Below are 20,862 nucleotides of genomic sequence, written 5' to 3'. Positions count from 1 at the left end.
TTTGTCTTACAGGTCCCGACATTGCTACAATTTGATCTCTGCAGTGGATGTGAGGCAGCCATGATTCCAAGCCTAGGATAAAAAAACAAAACAAAAAAAACGTTATATAACCGTAAAGCATAGAGCTTGAAAACGCTACTGAGAGAGAGAGAGAGAGAGAGAGAGAGAGAGAGAGAGAGAGAGAGAGAGGAGGCAGAGAGAGCAGGAAGACGAACTGTAGTGGAAAAGTTCTTTATCGCCTCATAGGTCTTTATAGCTCTGTCGTCCCACGCAATCTGAGTCGCTGCTGACGTCACGAGATCCCAACTTAATGAGCTTGTTGACGTCATAAGGTGTCAAAAGCGTCTGGGAAATGACAGAGCATCGGGACCCGACGGCCACAAGAGCGCATTACGAGCGCTGCGGCGGAAGCGGCCATTCTCACGAGGCGGCTTTGTTTCCTACGCGAGAACATCCATTCTCCCACGGCCCCCTTCCGTTTTCCCACGGTCCGGATCCCTTCTCTCTGGCCCACGAAATGTTGATGTATGACGGAAGGCCCCGCGCGGACACATACACCTCCGGTGCTCTCGCTGTCGAGGAAGGGGAGGGCGACACCGCAGGGATGCGTTTTCACGGTGCCCGGCCACGCATACGCTCCCCGGATCTCGAGGATGAGACTAACTCCTCCAGAGGCTGCTGCAGCGAGGCCGACGATGCGAGCTCACTGTACCCTTCGCCAGATCCCCCTAGGACCTTCGCTGAGCCTGCGCTGCCACCCCTGGCAACGACGCCCCCTCTGGATATACCGACGGCACTGTCTTCGTTAATGTCCCTGACCACCTCCGACTACTTTCCAGGAGGCTCCTATCCTCATGCGGGATCCTGCACTGATATTCCCCCCACTCCAACCTCCTCCTCCTCCTCCTCCTCACCTCCACACGCGTCACTGTCGTCCTCGAGGATGTCCCAGCCGTTCCAAGGGACACCTCCGATGCTTCTGACCGACCTCCCGGAGTCTCTCATTTCGCCCATGCGTCTCTCGAAGCCCAAGAGGAACCCCAAAACGACGGAGGCGCAAACGCAGCCCCACACGAAGGTGTCGTCCACTTATTCGACTTCCTCCCACTCGAGGGATTCTTATTCCCCCACCCGGGAGGAGATGGAGAGGGAACTGGAGATGAAGAAAAAGGTAAGGAAGAAGAAATTCTCAACACCTGATGTTTCTTTGTGTTTTCATCTCATCAAATTGTCGCTTACTTTACATTTCAGTGTTAGTCGTCAGTCTTTATCTAGTTACTTAGAACCTCCTGTCCTTATACAAGTTATTTCTTGGTTATTTCATGTTTTTCAGTGTCTTTTACTTCACGTTTTTATTCCATTGTCACTTCTGTCTATTTCCTTATGACTTCATCATTCTTTGTGGCTGTTTCAGTTTCCTTCCGACTTTTCCTCAGTGCTGGACGCATGAAATCATTCAACCTCATTACGACACTACTCACTCACAATAAAAAGGGAAAACGAAACAAAAAACCATACGCGGAGAGAAATCAAATTCAAAATGCAAAACAGTAAATTCATTCATTATTACATAACTCCTCTTCCCCCTATAAAAATCTATGAACAGTTTTTTCTCTCCGATATAGAAAAATAAATTTCTTATGTATCAGAGAGAATAAAGACCGCTCATAGATTTAATAGGGATGGGCTCTGTGTTTCGTTTTCAATTTTTATTGGAATCGGAGTGAAAAGTTTTTTTTTTTATCGGATGTGACGTGATGGGGCTGAACCATTCCATGTTTCCTGCACTGGGGATGGATGAGCCAAAGGGAAAAATGCTTTTCTTTCCAAATATATTTTCCCGAATTTTTTTTCTCTCCGGGAACAAAAAGTACACCATATAGGGCAGACTATTATCTGCATCTTGTCTCATCTTTGATAACTTATTTTTTCCTTACTACACAATAATCTCTTCACTACATTTCATTCACAGCAGTTATTTCATTCACACGTCCGTAAAAATATGCTTCGTAATTCCTCTAAACATCCCTTTCACTCATTAGTCATCAAGATATTCAAGAAAAACATAATAGAAATTTTCGCTGACATTTCCACCAAAGAAGACATTCCATCCAACAAATCCTGTGAAAATACAGATTACACAGACATGACCACTTCAACGCTTAATGTGTGTCAGAAAGTAAGCAAACGTATGTCAATCCATCTTCTGTTGTGACCGAGAGCTAACTGTAAAAGTCTTACTTCCTTGGTAGCCCGTTGGAAAAAAAAACAAAACAAAAAAACAGCCCCCAATTACACGCAACTCTTCCCCTGCTATCGCTCAGGATTAACTCCTCCTTTTCTTTCGACTTCTACTCATGTCATTTGTTCTTATGATCTGGGCTGCCTGTTCCACCGGCTCCGATTTACATAACACATTATAACAAAAACAAAAATCTCTTACGAAACCAACCCACGAAAAAAGTGGAAGTGAAGTAGTACTATGTATCACTAATGGAGATGTAGCTCTAAGAGCGCACCGTTCAACTTGAGTGACAGCTAACGCAAATAGGAAACATTAACTGTCGAGTTAATCTGTTTCGATCAAGTTAATCATCAGCAAAGTCGCGCAGCGTTTAGTAAAATAAATACCAGTGCGAACTGCTAACGCAAGAAGACGTAAGCAATAAATATGAATGAATGCTTGGCAAAGCAATAGGCGATAAAAAATCGTGAGATAATACGTATCTCTCCAAGGAACAATGAAGAGGAATATGTGCTGATGAGCGCTTTGCATGAGTGTCCCATTGAATCATGGATTTTTTAATGCCGTTTTGCATGAACAGACGTTCATTATCCTCTCAGAAGTGTAGTGACAACGAAACATGATTCGCCAACATGACTTGCACGCTCATGCCTCACGAAAACTTCCAGCGCGATGTCCACGACTCCACACCAAGTCATGAATGAGTGTGAAATCGGATGTTGTCCTGACCAGTGTGATCTGATTTTGTTATTACCAATATACGAAAAAACAAACAAACTGGATGCTAGTTGTGCTATTTAGCAAAAGATGCTGAAAGAAGCTGGAAAAGTGCTCCTGTCATAAACCATCAAGTTCCAGTTGCATTTTGAGTGCTAAAAGGAAATCGTTAACCATAAAAATGAAAGGGATCACTACGTGGCCCGAACGGAGCAGTGCGAAATCACTCCTTCAATTACTGACGTCGCCTAAGGTCGTTATCTCGCTCGCCAGACCATGAAGTCAACATTACCGTCAATAAAAATAGACAAATGTGATACAACAGAAAAACGAAATGGCTGTGAACAGAGCCCCTTTAAGGCAAGAGACTCCAAAAGGGCTCTCAACTGGGCATAAGGTGTTGCTATGACTCCAGCTTCATCAATTCTGAGGATCATAGATCACGAATTTATGTTTGCTCCAAGGAAAGAACTCTCCGAAGAAAGAAAAGATTAATTTTATCTAGAATGTCACAGCCGGAATATATATGCGTGTGTGTATGTATATATGTATGTATGTATGCATGTATGTATGTAGTATGTATGTATGTATATATACATATATATACACGAAGTTCGGCAAATATAGATAGAAATATCATATATAACTGCAAGTAAGTTACTCCATAGTAAAGTGAATTACAATATTTGTGGCTTAATACTTTGAAGTAAATAAAGTCGTGTTAAATTTGGGTACACGGACACAGACTAAACACACACACAGCAACCGTAAATTGCCAGCATGGGACTGGAATCTACGGAAATCACTTTCTTCTCGTAAGCAGTGCGTGCAAAATACTATCATATCTCGGTTAAATGTTTTATTTTCATTAATTATACTTTATTATACTTTTCCTTATGTGTTCCAGCTTTCAGGCTGCTTAGGCTGTTCGGTTAGGAATAAGAGGTCCACCGATAAAGCCATAATAAAAATTCAGATCTGAACAGAAACAAATCTAAACGCGACCGAATTTTTCTACTCAGACCCCTTGTGAAATTCCCAGTCTTCACACCTGCCAAACTCTTAATACGATACTTGAAAACTCCATAAGGATATCCGACTCCTATACATACACCTCCTTACGCTTACGACGACCGCACAGGACACCGGGATGTTGCAAAAACTTGCTGAAAACTTTGCTTAAGCTCAGATGAACAGAAGAAAATGCTTCCCCCAGCGAGTTCCCAACCAGATACTCGACGGACTCTCACGTGTTTATCTTGGTATTTCACAAGAGACATACAACTGAGTATTAAATCTATAAAGACATTTTTTCTACGTTGAGAGAGAGAGAGAGAGAGAGAGAGAGAGAGAGAGAGAGAGAGAGAGAGAGAGAGAGAGCATGTTTAGCATGTTTGAAGACTGGGAATTCACGTATGTATGTACACAAACACACACATATGCGCCTTTTCAATATATCAGTATACAAGAAGAGCCTTTCCCATTCGCCTTGAAAGACACAAACAATTATTCAGTCTCAAACTTTCAGCTATTTTTCAGTCTCTCTTCCAAAAAAGAGAACTTCCCTGACATTCGACCATTTGCCACCTAAACAAATCAACCATTTCATTATTCCACATCCATTATAACATTCAATCACATTACACACAGATAATATACATTATATTATATATACATTATATAATATATATATATATATATATATATATATATATATATATATTATTAATATATATATAAATAAAATATTATTCAGGCCCGCGCCGCGCCCTTGGACGCTCAAAAGGGTCACGCGCCAGCAGCGTTTGCGTTCTTGGTAGTCATCAATAATAATTTCGAGTACTGTTGGCAGGAGCGCAGCGCGGCGGAAGCTCACCCACCAAGAAAACGTTCAGGAAGTAGTGATTATTTAAAACGCACTAGACTAGAGGTAACGCACACATGACAAGTCAAAACCGAGGAAGAAGTTAATGGTATAAAATATCCATCTTTCACTCCTTCCCAATAGGATTCCAGGAGACACCTGAAAATTGGATAAGAGTCATTCTCAGTCTATCATCAGTGAACAGCGAGGTTGTTCTACCAAATCTGCAATGATGGTGTATCGCCTTTTATTACCATAATTAAGCAGCATTTTGCCGCATCATGAGACAAACCCACGAAATTTATGTGGCATGACTCGAATTTATGTTGCATGACTTAGCGGAATGCGCGCCCCCCCTTACCTTAGCTCTTCAGCAGTGCGAGCACAAGCGAGGGTAACTACAATGGAGGAAAGGGCAGCTGAGAGCCTGGTTTGAGAGGAGTTCCGAACTTCTGAGTACGAGAGGGTGTCTGAGGGGGAGGAAACCACTCGGAGGAAGCCGTGTTTGAAGGGAACAATATAGGAGAAGGGAACCGACAATGGAAAAGGTAACGCGAGGATGGAAATGCATAGTAGACGAAGTGAGGAGAATTTGAAGGAGGAAAGGACGTCAACTACCTCAAAGCAGTGATGCCAATGACAAGAGTTAGAGATATGGCAATGAGCGACGGCTTCAGACGAAGAGTGGACACTGTAGTGACCTCGACATCACCCCATGCCTCTCGTGTCTCTCACATTCTCTCTTACATCCTCCCCATTCATTTCCCTCCTCCATTAACTCATTTTGGCTTAAGAAACAATCACTATTCTTTTCAGACATTTCTCATTGAAATGAAAACGCTAAAATTAAATCCAAGAAGCGTGGAACCGTTACATACATTTTTAACAACAACTTTTACAGATATAAACAATTTTAACAACGACTCTTTTACTGATATATACAGTTTTTAACAACAATTCTATTACTGGTATTCAACAACTACATCAAACTACTGAAAGCATAAGCACAAAACTGAACGTACAGAAAATCACTTGATGTTTCTCTTTCTCACTTGAGTGAATAAATACGAATAACTCGCCAAGCTATGAAATTTTTACCCACTAAAAATTCAGAGAGAGAGAGAGAGAGAGAGAGAGAGAGAGAGAGAGAGAGAGAGAGAGATTTTTAAATTATGCCCAACTTTAAAATTAGTATTAAAATACTGGGTTAAATAGACGAGAACGATTAAATGGCGTCCAATCGACCTGTAATCCTTACGCAAAGCAAACAAATTGTTTTCTGTTCAATGGCAACGAGAGGAAGGGTTTGTGGCATTAAAAGTCCCTTACAAGATTCGGATTAGGCACTACTCTCTTCACTTGAACCAATCGAATGACTATAAGAGGGCGTTCTTTGACCGCAAATATTATTCAAGGTAAACCAAGACAAACACTACTAACCCTCAAACGATCCCTTGTAAGATCCAGATTTCTCCTACATCGTTGGAGGAAAAACAAGAAATCACTTAGCAAGCGCATACTTTCCTCAACATGAAAGCAAAATACAAAAAGGATAAAAAATAGTTAAACAAGATTTCTCAAACTATATTCGAGTCAAATGTAGGCTTCATTATCATTATCTTATCGTTATTGTTGTTACTGTTGTTACTGCAAACCTAGTTAGAAAAGATCCAACCCTATGGCTCAAACAAGGAAAGAAGCCCATTACAGAAAATTATACATGAAGAAACAAAGAATAAACTATATATACGTATGTATATATAAATAAATACATGTGTATAAATATATGATATATATATATATATATATATATATATATATATATATATATGTAGTGTATATATATAATATATATATATATAGATATATATATATATAATATATACGTAATATGTATAATATATATATGTATGCATTTCATAAATAACAAAGATATAATAAGTACCTGGAAAAAATACGTACAGAAAACCGATTCCTACGGAAAAACAAGAGTAAAAAGGAATAAGTTGAGAAAGCATAAAGGTATAAGTCCAAGGAACAAATGCAACGCAAGGCTTACACAAAAGAAAATATAATGTGTCTCCCAATCTGATAACATTTTAAATTACAGGTAATACGTGAAACGTAATGTAATACAAAGTCTCCCAATCACCTTCGATGCAGGAAAGTGATATCAATATTAATACAATATTTTAGTAATTTTGATAACCTAACACTAATTTTTTTAACTTAAGGAAAGTCAGCTATGTTTTCGCTAGAAATTAGTTTTTTTTTTTTTTCAATATATGCAGAAAAAAAAGCAAGCAGATCCTTAAGCAGATTTTGCTGAACCAGACTGCTGGACACTAAGTTCGCAGTAATCATTACGAGCGAAGGGAAGTCTTACTGGAAACGGGCTCATTTCTGGGCACCAGGGGCATCCCGGCCCTAACGCAATTCAAATGCTAATATATCCTAAAGTATTAACGATAAAAAGGATTTTTTTTTTTCGGCAGATAAAACCTTGCATCTTTAAATTTCATCCCAAGTTTCTTTATTTTTAAAATATCATAAATTCACATTGAAATGATGTTACGCTTTGATGGTTCAACTTGAAGCTTCGCGAGTTATCTCCTTTTGGGCGCCCTACCGGTATATAATAACAATAATAATGAATCTCGGAATTTGCTATATAGTTTATATGATTTACAGTCTTGTCTTCATTACGTGCTCAGTTTTTTATACATATTTCAGCGAGTCTTAAATATAAACTCAATATTGTAAGATATATTCTTTGATTGTTGACATAAAAATCACTGACACCACACACACACACATAGAAGGAGAGAGATATCTTCAGAATTAATGAAAAATAACTTTTATTGTAATTCATACACTGGAAGGATACAATATAGTCATTATTCCTCACAAAATTATCAATACAATCAAATTAAGCGCACTTCCTAAACTTGTAAGACGGTCCCAGAGAAAACAGTACCACGCCGCCGGTCACTGTCTCATCCACACTATAACTGGTTCACTTAAGGTAGATTCTTGGGTGATCCCTATGCCTACGAGACGTTAGTTTGGCGGCCGCTGATTGGCTGGGAGCTGCCTACCTCCCGGTACCAGCCAATCAGCGGCCACCAAACAAACGTCTCGTAAGAATAAGGCTCATCCGAGAATCTACCTTAAGTGAATCAGTTATAGGAGAGCTGAATTCAGAAAAATCTCGAAACGATAAAACCCTGACCATTCCAGAAATGCGAGGTTTGCGGGGACGTGGCTCGTTCGCTCCACTTCGGAGGTCTCGCCTGCGACTCCTGCAAGGCTTTCTTCAGAAGGGGCGTCATCAGCGGAGGCTACAAGGACTTCGTCTGCTGCAACAACGAGAACTGCGCCATCACGGTCGCCAATCGTCGGAGCTGCCAGGCATGCAGGTTAGCCAAAGGGTTACTATACGTGATTGCAAAAGTAGAGCATGAAATTAGGAATCAATAATAAACTCACGCATACATACACACACACACACACACACACACACACACACACACACACACACATATATATATATATATGTGTGTGAGAATATATATATATATATATATATATATATATATATATATATATATATATATATATATATATTTGAGAATATATATATATATATATATATATATATATATATATATATATATATATATATATATATTCTCAACAAGTCACTAGGGATAAAGTTGGTGATCCTGATCCTAGTCTCTCTCTCTCTCTCCAACTGACTGGAGGGTAGCAAACTGGGATTGGGCAGCAGACCTTGCAAAAACAAGCCCACTCACTACTGTGTTTGAAATATTAGGGCACAAATGTGGCTTAATATCCAGTTTCCTCTACTTTGGGGGTATATCACCGGAGGGGAATTATAAATGGTGAATAACACAGTATCTGACAGATTCGAACGCCCGACAGAATGTACCATTTCTCAATTATACTTCCCCATTCGGTGATATTCCTGAAATAGATCGAACTGGACATTAAAAAAATTTTTGTTGTATAAAATGTCATGGTGATATGATAATATATATATATATATATATATATATATATATATATATATATATATATATATATATATTCAACTTTCCTATTTCACATTTTTCCTCTCTATTACCCTCCCTATTACCGATGTCAGTAACACATTCGTTATACGGCTGGAAAATAGGATGGGTGAAGCTAACCAGTTTGCCGAGTATGTTTAGTATCTGGATGGGTGACGATCAAGAAATTGCCTTCAGCACTTATGATCTTAATCATCCACGGGACTGACCAGGAGGGGTTACGAAACCTCATTATGATAATAAATTATTGAAAACAGGAAGCGTAACACCTTATGCCAACAGTAGCTCTGAAGGGCAAAAAGCCATACGCGAATACATTGGGTGGTAAAAGCCGGCCAAGTCCAGTGCCAGTCCCAAGCCAGGATAAATGGGGAGTGGAGGCATCAGGGAGGGCATCTGTCCATAGGATTTAGCTAAAACCAAATATGACAATGGACTTTCGCTAAAAATGGGCTAGAGCTAGGGTGTCCCAGTATGTGATACACAGGGGCCTCTCCTGTGAAAAATGGGTAAGGGTTACTAGGTGATGGGCACCCCTCACTAAAGAAGCGAGCCTGTAGAAGGAGAAGAAGGGGTAGGAGGATGGCGAGGGTGGTAGCTTTGAGGATTGGAACTCTGAGCATGGACATGAGGGCTAGAAAGGGATCTAACTGATCTAATGCACAAGTGAGAGAGCTGGGGAGTGGATATAAATTGCTCTCAAGTGGAACAACTAAGGAAGGTAGACATGGAGAGTGAGAATAGTTCCATCAAAAAGCCTACAACATAAGAGCATAATGAACGTGAAGAGGAAAAGTGACAGATTAATGGTTGTGAAACTGGTCTGGAAGGAAAAATATTCAACGTCATGAGTGTTTATGGCCCTCAAGCAGGATGTGATGAAGTGGAGAAAGTGGCATTTTGGGAGGAAATGGACGAGTCGAAATACCAGCAGAAGAGAGATTGATTTTTGGTGGTGACATGAATGGACATGTATGTAGGTAGGACCATGGACATGTAGGAGGGCGTTTGGTGGCTGGGGAGTTGGAGAGAGAAATGACGAGGGAGAGAGAGTTGTGGACGAACTGCTCAGTGTTGTTCAATTTGACTATTGTCAACATCTGGTTTGAAAAGAAAGTAAATCAGTGCATGATGTAAGAAAAAGTTGCACCAATTTCATGTGAAGAAGATCACATCTGAGAGAGGTGAGAATTGTAAAGTTGTAACTGGCACCACAGCCTCGGATAGTGGTAATGGACATTGAAATAAGAAGCGCAGAAAAAGGTAGGCCTGCAAATGTCCCACCAAAAATCAGGAGATGGAAGCTGACACAAGAAGAGGTAGCGTAACAGGAGTTTAAGGAGAAAGTACTGAGAGAAGTTAGATTGTCAAAGAGAGTGCAAGAATGGGGGAATCACAACCGTGAGGTGGAAAAAGGGTTGGTGGAGAGGTATTAGGAAAGAAATCTTGAAAGGAACCTCCTGATGAAAAGGAAAGCTGGTGGTGGAATGAAGTAAAAAAGATGGTGAACCACACCCCTTCCAATAAGCAAAAAAAAAAGAACGCATAAAAGGTCTGGGAAAAGTACAGACAGCAAGAGGATAAGGAGAGGCAAGAGCCTGATAGAAGAAGGAATAAACATGGTGTGGGACCTTGCAAAGAAAATATAGTCAGGAAATATACTAAAAGAATGAAAAGAGCTTTATTGTTCCTATCTATAAAGAGAAGGGTGACATCCAGGACTGAGCAAATTGCAGAGGAATAAAGCTAATGTCTCAAACCATGAAAATCTGGGAATGAATAACGGATCAAAGAGTAAGGATAAGGAAAGAAACATCTGCAGGAGATGAAAGTGAAGAACAACAGATGCAGTGTTTGCTCATCAACAGATGATGAAAACACCAAGAAAAGCAGAAAGGCCTGCAATTATTACTCATACTCGTAGACCTGGAAAAGGCATAATATGATAGAATCCAAAAACAAGAGGTTTAGAGGTGTATGCTCGTAAAGATAACCCTAGAGAAATTTGTGTGGTTAGTTCAAGACATGTATGAAGGACCAAAAACGCAAGTTAGGAGCAGTGTTGGGTTAACTGAATGGCTAACAGTAAGAGTTGGTTTACATCAGGGATCTACTGCAAGTCCACTTCTTTTTAACCTGATTATGGATGTGTTATCTCCAAGAATAAGAGACCAATCCCACAGGTGCTGGCAATTTGTTACTGACATTGTGATACGCAGCACCAACAAAGGGGTAGTGGAGTCAAAACTAGAAGGTACTGGAAGGGAGAGGGTTGATCTGTAGAAAGAAGACTGAATACTTATCCGAGATTAGCACGGAAGGGACCAGGTTAAACAAAGTAGGAAAATTTAGTTACCTTGGTTCAACAGTAGCTGGTGACAGAGTGCAGGAATGATGGAAAAATTGTAGAAACATGCCATGGGTCTTGTGTGACCGCATAATCAACATAAAGGTTAAAGGAAGAATTTATAAGACAATAGTGAGACCAGCATTAATATATGAAGCTAAAACATGGCCGGTAAAGACACCACAAGAGAAGAAATTGAATGTGGTAGAGATAACAATGATTAGAGAGATGTATGGAGTAATAAAGATGGGTACGACCAAGAATGAGAGAATAAGAGGAAACTACTAAGCTGCAGAACTATCAAAGAAGCCACAGGAAAGAAGATTGCAGTGGTATGGTCATGTTATAAGAAGGGATAATACATGTAGGGAGGAGAGTGACGCAGATGGAGGTGCCTGGTGAGAAAGCGAGAGGGAGACCGAAGCGAAGGTGAAGGATGCTGTCTAAGAAGCTTTCAGAAGCATCGACCCCACATGGAAGTGGGAAAACGTGCAGAGAAAGAAGTATGTATATATGTATCTGTATGTATATATATATATATATATATACATATATATATATATATGTATATTTTATATATAACGTAAGCAAATTTCGAGAAACAACTTTCACTGGAGGGGCGGCCGATTCCAGGGTTAGAGGTTCCCTAGGAGACCGAGATAAAAAAAAGGCACAAAAAACCTCGAGAAAACCATGTGTCACCGTTATTTAGCGACCCTAGACAACCTTGGTCTCCTTAGCTCAGGAGTCAGAGTCAACTGACTGACATAAATGCTATGAACTGCAACCCACGCGTCCTGCTGAAAATTCAAACTACTGTAGCTGATTGGCAGATTCCATATAACTCCCTCGCCTACCCTACTATTGTGTAAGACGTAACAAATGATTTCTTAGGGGCTTTTCGGAATATCCAGAAGAGGCCGACCATCAACCTCCCAGCTCTCTTATAAGGAAAGAAGGGACAACATTGGTTTAGTTATTCATTGTCACAAAATGCCACTTGTCTAATATTTAACTTGCCAGAAACCAAGGAAGTTTAAATAAAGCGTTTATATATAATATATAAGAAAACGCGAGGCACTTCAAAGTTAAGGGGAAAACTATACATACACAAACCAGACAAAGCCTATGCTAAAATCAATAGAAAGGCAATTTGCTAAAAGCAAATAAATTTTCACTAAGGAATATGAGTCTGAAACAAAAATGTGTTATTTCAGAGTGGCTTCTTAACATCTTTACGGGTGGAGCGATGGAAAAAGTGAGAGGAAGGTAATTAGATATATGAGTAAATTGTGCGATAAGAAAATGCGTGAATAGATTGTATAACAGTTGATGTTTGCATATGATACACATGCAGATAATACTGACAGAGTTTAAAACTTTTTTACAATGAAGAACAATTTCAGATCAAAAGTGGGCAAGGGGGAAGGGGAGGGGGTTATGATAGTAAAGGAAACCAGGATAATGAGAGAAGTTGATTAGTTTACCTATATGGAGAGAGAGGAGGTGTCATTGAACCAGTGAAAAGTAGAAGATAATGAGGCGAGTCTATAGAAGCCCTGATGGGAAAGGGTTAAGTCTGCTGAGCCAACTCTATTTTTCTTCTTTTGAAGTGCTGTACGGATGGAGAGCGAAAATCAAAGAAAAAGATTGAGGTTACTAACATGATCTGTCAGTGTAATACCTGATGTGAGAAGAACTCGGAAAATAAGAAATGTGTCGAAACACAGAAAAGGTTAAGTGGTTGGTGAAAGTATGTTTCCGTGTTCGGAAATGGGCTGGTCACGGAGATGGGTTGGTCATGTGGAGAGAAGGAAGGGTGGTGGGTTGGGGAAAAGAGAGCGTACACTTCACAAGGAAAGTATGTTTCTGTGTTCGGAGATGGGTTGGTCATGTGGAGAGAAGGAAGGATGGTGGGTTGGGGAAAAGAGCGCGTGTACTTCAGCAAGGAAAGTATGTTTCCGTGTTTGGAGATGGGTTGGTCATGTGGAGAGAAGGAAGGGTGGTGGGTTGGGGAAAAGAGCGCGTGTACTTCAGCAAGGAAAGTATGTTTCCGTGTTCGGAGATGGGTTGGTCATGTGGAGAGAAGGAAGGGTGGTGGGTTGGGGAAAAGAGCGCGTGTACTTCACCAAGGAAAGTATGTTTCCGTGTTCGGAGATGGATTGGTCATGTGGAGAGAAGGAAGGGCGGTGGGTTGGTGAAAAGAGCACGTGTACTTCAGCAAGGAAAGTATGTTTCCGTGTTCGGAGATGGGTTGGTCATGTGGAGAGAAGGAAGGGCGGTGGGTTGGTGAAAAGAGCACGTGTACTTCAGCAAGGAAAGTCGGAGGAAAAGACCCAGATGCAGTCACGGTGAACATTTTGTGTAGCTGTACTATTCAGCAATCAAAGTATGAAATTAGCACTGAACTCTACTCTTTCTAGAACCAACCCCTGTTAGAGAAACTGGTTGAACGTTAAACAGAAAACAAAGTATCTACATCAGGTTTATTTTCCATTCCGTAGATTTATAGAAAACCTTGGCAGCAGATCATTCACGTGAATGATTAATTATTGAGGTATTCTACGCATCATCACCCAGTATAACGTGATATCGATCATTGTTTAGATTTTCTATGACTGATCACGCTGACAGGTTATCAGAGAAAAAAAACCGAAAGGTTAAAATGAAATAAGCCTGGTATGAGGGTGAAGGCCTACATATCACCAGTCCAAATAACAGCAACAAAATCCAGAGAAGGAAAAGATGATCCTGATTGTGACCGGCGGAATATTATTCATTCCAAAATCCTCATCCACAAACTCGATTTCCATGAATTTCACAATAAGAGCTCGAGGCGGAAAATGGTTCATTTGTACGCCACCATTACTATAAACAAATAGGCCTTAAAGAGCAAAGTAAGAAAATCGATAATTATGTATGTATATATATAAATATATATATATATATATATATATATATATATATATATATATATATATATATATATGTGTGTGTTTTGGTGTGTGCTGTGTGTGTGTGTGTGTGTGTACAAAGGTAATTTCATATCAGCAAAATAACAATGGCGACAAGAGAGAGAGAGAGAGAGAGAGATGAGACGTAGAAGAGAGAGAGAGAGAGAGAGAGAGAGAGAGAGAGAGAGAGAAGATACATCCATTAGATGAAATATACGCTACATTCCTAAATAAAGGTCCTTTTGTACGGAAAGCACGGAAAAATAAGTGGACGTCTTCATTATGAACAAAATTATTGATCTAATAATACTCCTAGAGGCAATCTCCTAAACTTGTTGCATTTCTGCCGAAATATAAGGTTTGCAGTGTTATAAGGTCTCTGGAATATGGCACATCCTTGAATTAATTGCTACTGCTGTAAGTTATCTAATAAATTTTAATCACTGCAACGTCTGACCTCCAGCTTGGTACCGGGCACATATAAAGGAGATCGAGCAACTTCCATATAATAAAATAACCTATAACCATCAGCAAAAACGATATTTCTAGAAAGACCGTTCATCAAACTTCTATAAAAAAAAATATATAGCCTTTTCCTCCCCTAAGGCCACGGACAAGTTCGTAAATATATTTTTCAAATTTCGTTTCAATAATTTTCCTAACTGGCACAAAAAAATCTAAACAAGTAAACCAACTTCCAGTAAATTTTGGCTTTGTGTCTGGCATAAAGAGCAGTAAATTATTGGTGCGAATTCCAAACTACTTTTTTTTTCTACACAGACGTTGGAATTTAATGTACTTCAAAAATATTTAAAACCTACATGAGATGATACCAAAAGAATGTTCGCCTCTGCTCCCCATTGTTACCTTATAAATGCACAGAGAAAACTACAAAATGATAAATAAAAGGCAAATATAAATCAACCAGTGAATATTTCACGATACTTGTAACGGCGATGGCTCGAGATGGTGCTGTCCCAATGTTACCTTATAAATGCACAGAGAAAACTACAAAATAATAAATAAAAGGCAAATATAAATCAACCAGTGAATATTTCTCGATACTTGTAACGGCGATTGCTCGAGATGGGGCTGCCTCTGGGTTTCAGCAAGTCTTTCGAGGTGAAGTTCCTATCGTCATGAAGTTTTTCAAAATGGTTGCATCCACCAGTTACGTATCACAAGTATATAATGCCGAAATGAGCATATTATTTTTTTCTAACACTCAAACAGTTCTTCACACAGTACTCCGGAGTTGTATTATATATACATATACATACACACACACACACACGCACACACACACACACACACACACACACACATATATATATATATATACATATATATATATATATATATATGTGTGTGTGTGTGTGTGTGTGTGTATACATATGTATGTATGTATGTATATATGTGTAAATATACATATATATATATATATACATGTATGTATGTGTGTATGTATGTATATATGTATAATAAGAGTAATTGAGAATATAATAAGGAGTAGTTAAGACACCGTTGTAAGGTGATGTGCTGTGACATTCCTAGAATGTAGGGATCATCAATTCAACTTCCTTGGAAACAGTGCCCTAGGTGACAAGACGGCTCAGCTTCGGAAATGGGGTGGGGCGATGTCGAAGTCGCTACCTATGCAGATCAGTGCCACGTCCTGTTTCTATGCACAGGCACTTGATGCAGAGGTGCCTTATGAATCTGGTTTTGGGCAGTGTCTTGGGCATGAACAATGTGTGTGAGTTCGTGCGTGCGTGCAGCTTCTTCCCTACATAATGAGAAGGTAAGGTAACCAAGATGGGAGATCACTACAGTCGGCGAAGGGGCAAAATGGTTTCTGCGATAGTGAAGTGTGTATAATCTGTGTTGAATGGGTAAGCATACTTATTCTTTGGCCATAAGTGTGGTTTGACTTTATTTTGAATATTGTTTCAAAGATGTTCTATTTCATTTGACCTTTTGAATTTGCTTTTTAATCTTTTGCTTATCAATATGTTCTCCTGTCTTTTTATAGGCGATTCTGATATGGGAACTTAACTGATGTTCCGTGGTCTAACTATGTAGACTGTACTAGGACTATGCCCAGTTTTATAACTAAAATAAAGTTGGTTATTGTAGTAGAGACATGGAGTGGGCTTTCTGAAATCAATCTTTCATTTAAACATTTTGTTAAGAACCTGAGTTATTTAGTTTATGCTTTGCTCTTAAATAAATGTATTTTTGTAGTTCACGAGTCTGATTTAATGGCCTTAGGCAATGTAGAGAGAGAGAGAGAGAGAGAGAGAGAGAGAGAGAGAGAGAGAGAGAGAGAGAAAACGGATGTTATTCCAGTGCCTAGCCACATGGTTCAGTGCTAACAAACCTTTTAAGATTACCCAGGCTAGAACCTGGGTAATATATATATATATAATATATATATATATATTATATATATATATATATATAATATATATATCTATATCTATATATATATATATATATAGATATAGATATATATATATATATATATATATATATATATATATATATATATATATATATATATATATATATATATACGTCTTATCACATCACCGTGATTCTATATATACACATTAAGCTACAAATGTCCTTTAATATCTAATTTGCTGTACGGCAGAGCGAATTAGGTATTAAAGGACATTTGTAGCTTAATGCGTATATATGAATCACGGTGATGTTATAAAACTCAAAATATGGCTACGTGCAACAAAAGCTCTACAAAGTTATCAAGGTTGAGGTAGGTTGATGCTGACTCTAAAACAATGAATACCTGAGCGCCACTAGGATTTGTAGGTGAGAAGCGGCGTTAACTTACACCTCTCGTGATAGCCTTGTGGTTAAAGAGCTTCAGTGTACGTCCTAAATTTTTGGTTCCGTGGTTCGCGCCCATGAGCCGACGAATTTCTTATCAACTAAAAAATTCCCCTATGGTTAGCATATGTGAAACTATATTAATTCCGAGGTAGAGCAAATTACATATTAAGGGACATTTGTAGCTTAATCCATGTATATATATATATATATATACATCATATATATATATATATATATATATATATATATATATATATATATATATGTGTGTGTGTGTATGAATATATACATACACATACACACACTCACACATATATATATAATATATATATATATATATATATATATATATATATATATATATATATATATAATATATAAAGAAACACAAACATATTTCTTACAAAGAAGTGCTTATTAATAATTCTATTAGAGAAACTAAATTAACTGAAAACCATTTGACTTGCAATTCTCATGGGACATATAACCAACTACTAGACTTTAATTAATGAAAGTATCTGCACAAGACCTTATTTTAAAAAGTGACAAAAGATCCTTTTAATTAGAAAAAAGTGCATAAGATTCTTTTAAGATGCAAAACATTTACTGCATGAAAAACTAACATATGACATTTATGAATGTTCTAGGTTTGCCGGATGTCTGAAAGCAGGAATGATCATGTCCTTAGTACAGCACGATCCAAAGAATTCTGGCGGCCGACAGTATCCCAAAGGAAGTGATCACCCAGTTTTCCAGCAAGACCCGACATCAGAATACAGAGAGTCCCTTACAAGCACATCCTCGAAGCCTACCAGACACACTACCAGCCGGATTAGCTCCTCCTCTGGGTACACATATGACCAAGGTGAGTCCTACAGTAGGCTGTATGGCAGCCAAAGCAATTATGGGAACCCATCCTACAGCTGTGATGTCGATGCGGAGAGAAGTGAGCCAAGGTACAGTCAGACTACAGGCAGTGGAAGCCTTAGCTTATCAAGGCAGTATTCTTCAGATGGGTGGGAACAAGGACCCAAGGGAGCAAAGAATATATACAGGACCAAAAAGGCTCATCATTCGTCCATTAGTGATACATGTGAAAAAGGACATTCGAAAAGCGTAGCGAGTGATAGCAGTTCCAAAGTGATGCGCAGCATAAAAGGGATGAAGGCACACCTAGGACCACAAGACTATGCCGAAATTAAGAAACTGCACACTATTTATTTGCAATCATTTAACAAAATTTCAATTCCTCTAGAAGACACAGTGATAAATGAGAGTAATCTAAGCGTGTACTATTCATATTTTGTTCAGAGTCGTGCCAAGTTTTTGCTAGGAATCCCACTGTACAAGACTCTCGCTGCAAAGGATCGTAAGAAAATTCTGCAAATTGCTGTGTCTATGAGCACTTATATAGTAGGAGCTCAGTACGTTGATCTAGATAACCATGTCATAGCAAACAAAGATGAAGATAAGGAAGAAATGGCTGGACCATCTATGCCAATTAACACTATTCGTCAATTTCTCACAAATGATCAATTTGTTGAGGTCATGATGTTTTTCTCAAACCACGCTTCACTCTATGCAGACATGACTGTATCAATTCTGATGCAAATAATGGGTCTAACTTACCCTGAACCAGGGCTGTCAGATTCTGTAGTCGTTGAGGCTGGAAGATGCCATTATGGAGGGTTACTATCTAGGTACCTCATGGCAGTGCATGGCTCGACAGTGGGGCAACAGCACTTCCAGACTTTACTGGAAAGTCAACATGAAGCGCGAAAGCTTGCAGAAATGCTGCAGAACCTTGAGCTAGTTCACCAAGCTCCACAGAGAGACAACTCGTCAATCAAGAAAATTCTCGGTGATGGGATTAGGTTAGTGTGTGACGAGGTAAGAGAGGGCCTTGCGAAATCAAGACAAGAACAGAGGTACCCAGATGACTACAGTGAATATCATTCTGGGCATTCCGCTGATTATCATGCGGAAGATTCTGATGTCTGTGCTGGAGCTGCAAGTAAATTAAAACTCATAGAAAATACACTTCAGCAATTGGCCCGATGTGATGATCCAGCTATCCTTGCAGAAGCACGTCGTATTCTTCCAGTTGATCTCCTAAAGAAATTTTCTGAACAGCTTCAGGATAGCACCGAATAAGTTATGAAAACAATGACATTGTTAAGTGAAAGGCTGAATGAAACTTTAGTGTGTGTGTGTGGTATAATTCAGCTTCCTGTGAAAAATCTTGGGACATAAAAGAAACTTTATACTCCTTTGTTTGCTAATTTACTCCTGAGTTTTTCATGCATTAATTGTGATATAAAACCAAACATAAGGATACCTATAAAGTAAAACATAGAATTAAGGATTTGATCACGGTTTACATGCATTCTCTATCAGAAACAATACCAAACAAAGCCACGTGTTTCAACATAGTATTAGTGATTCTTAAATTAAGGCTATGTATATTTCACATGATAAATCATAAAACAATTTCTATACAGACTTACTGTTGTAAAAGATTTCTTCGACAGTAAAAGTAACTAACGCATAACGAACACAATTACTACAGTTTATTGCAAGGGAAACTGGAAAAATATCTTTCATATGACGGTTCATATAGTAAATATGCTAGGAAGAGTAACTACTGATAATGCAAGCAGTTATGTACTTTAATTAATAATGATCAAACTTACAAACATATCAATTAATAATGATTAAACTTACAATCATATTAAAAAACAGATATTCTTTGAAGATACATTCCATTCATTTAAAAAAACCAGCTTATGCTATTAAACAGCACAAGGCTGCTTCATCTAAATATCTTCCTTCAGCCACTTTGCTGTACAGTGGATCTCATCTCTTATTATTCTTAAGAACAGAAAAACTATGTCAATTCTACTTATCTAAGGAGCCAAAAATGATCAGTCTAATTGGGTATGGAATTTATTTAAACACAAGGCATAAAAATAAAGGAAACGAGGATATTACAGAGACCAATAAATTCCTAAAATAATGGTTACAATACTTAAAATGCCATGTTCTGAAAAACTGTAACAAAACGTTTATAACTCACGATGTTTGCACAACTCATTCCATATTCTACAACCTATCCAGGTTGTTGCCTTGATATCAATTATGTAGGCTACATGATGAGATGATACATGACAGTTACAACTACCTATTGAATTACATGACAACGTATTCCTTTATAACTACATTCACTACCAATATCAGGCAGGGATGGTCCATTGTCAGTGGAGCTGTCTGTAATTGTTGAGGAACGCAAGACACTGAAATGGTTAAATGCAAAGATTTTAATAAATAGGCTGCTTATTCATATTCTTATAAGAGGTAAATTTACGGCCAGTCATTCACAATCACTAATACACCTGTATCCTCTCATCTCATCACACATACACATGGCTGTACGCAATAAAAAAAACTCAGTACTTAACTAATCCTTTCTAGTGACGATGTATCTTAGATTAGTAAATATTTTTGTTCTTTACTTTTTGTTGTACCTACAATCACAATAATACCAAAGTATTTTACCAACAGATAAAAACTTATGTCTTTCAGTGCTACCTTCCACTGTTATTAGATGTTTGATAATAAAAAATAATCATGATGCATGGCTTTTTAACTTTTAACCCAACCTCTTCCAGAAGGCTCTGAAAAAGGCGCTCCCTAAACTGGTGTTTGCTAGAACCAAATAACTTAAAAAAAAAATTGGCTCACATTTGTAAAGACTGTTGGTTGATCCCGGCATGCCGACACCCATCAAA

General features: G+C 38.5%; 1 protein-coding gene across 1 annotated transcript; it reads left to right on the top strand.

The window, feature by feature from the left end:
- Nucleotides 1-200: 200 nt before the first annotated feature.
- LOC135226893 (uncharacterized) lies at nucleotides 201-20,657 on the top strand. Its single transcript, XM_064266583.1, has 3 exons — nucleotides 201-1,171; nucleotides 8,067-8,245; nucleotides 17,722-20,657. The coding sequence occupies exons 1-3, from the start codon at nucleotides 353-355 to the stop codon at nucleotides 19,226-19,228; spliced, it is 2,505 nt and encodes an 834-aa protein (XP_064122653.1). The 5' UTR covers nucleotides 201-352; the 3' UTR covers nucleotides 19,229-20,657.
- Nucleotides 20,658-20,862: the final 205 nt, after the last annotated feature.

This window comes from Macrobrachium nipponense, chromosome 15 (genome assembly GCF_015104395.2).
Source record: "Macrobrachium nipponense isolate FS-2020 chromosome 15, ASM1510439v2, whole genome shotgun sequence".
In the NCBI taxonomy this organism is placed as follows: Eukaryota; Metazoa; Arthropoda; class Malacostraca; order Decapoda; family Palaemonidae; genus Macrobrachium; species Macrobrachium nipponense.
This window is presented reverse-complemented; position numbering and strand designations above follow the sequence as displayed.

Coding starts and splice junctions, on each gene's coding strand:
- LOC135226893 (XM_064266583.1), top strand. CDS start 353: ATGACAGAGCATCGGGACCCGACGGCCACAAGAGCGCATTACGAGCGC. Junction 1,172..8,066: donor AACTGGAGATGAAGAAAAAG/GTAAGGAAGAAG, acceptor TGACCATTCCAG/AAATGCGAGGTTTGCGGGGA. Junction 8,246..17,721: donor CGGAGCTGCCAGGCATGCAG/GTTAGCCAAAGG, acceptor TGAATGTTCTAG/GTTTGCCGGATGTCTGAAAG.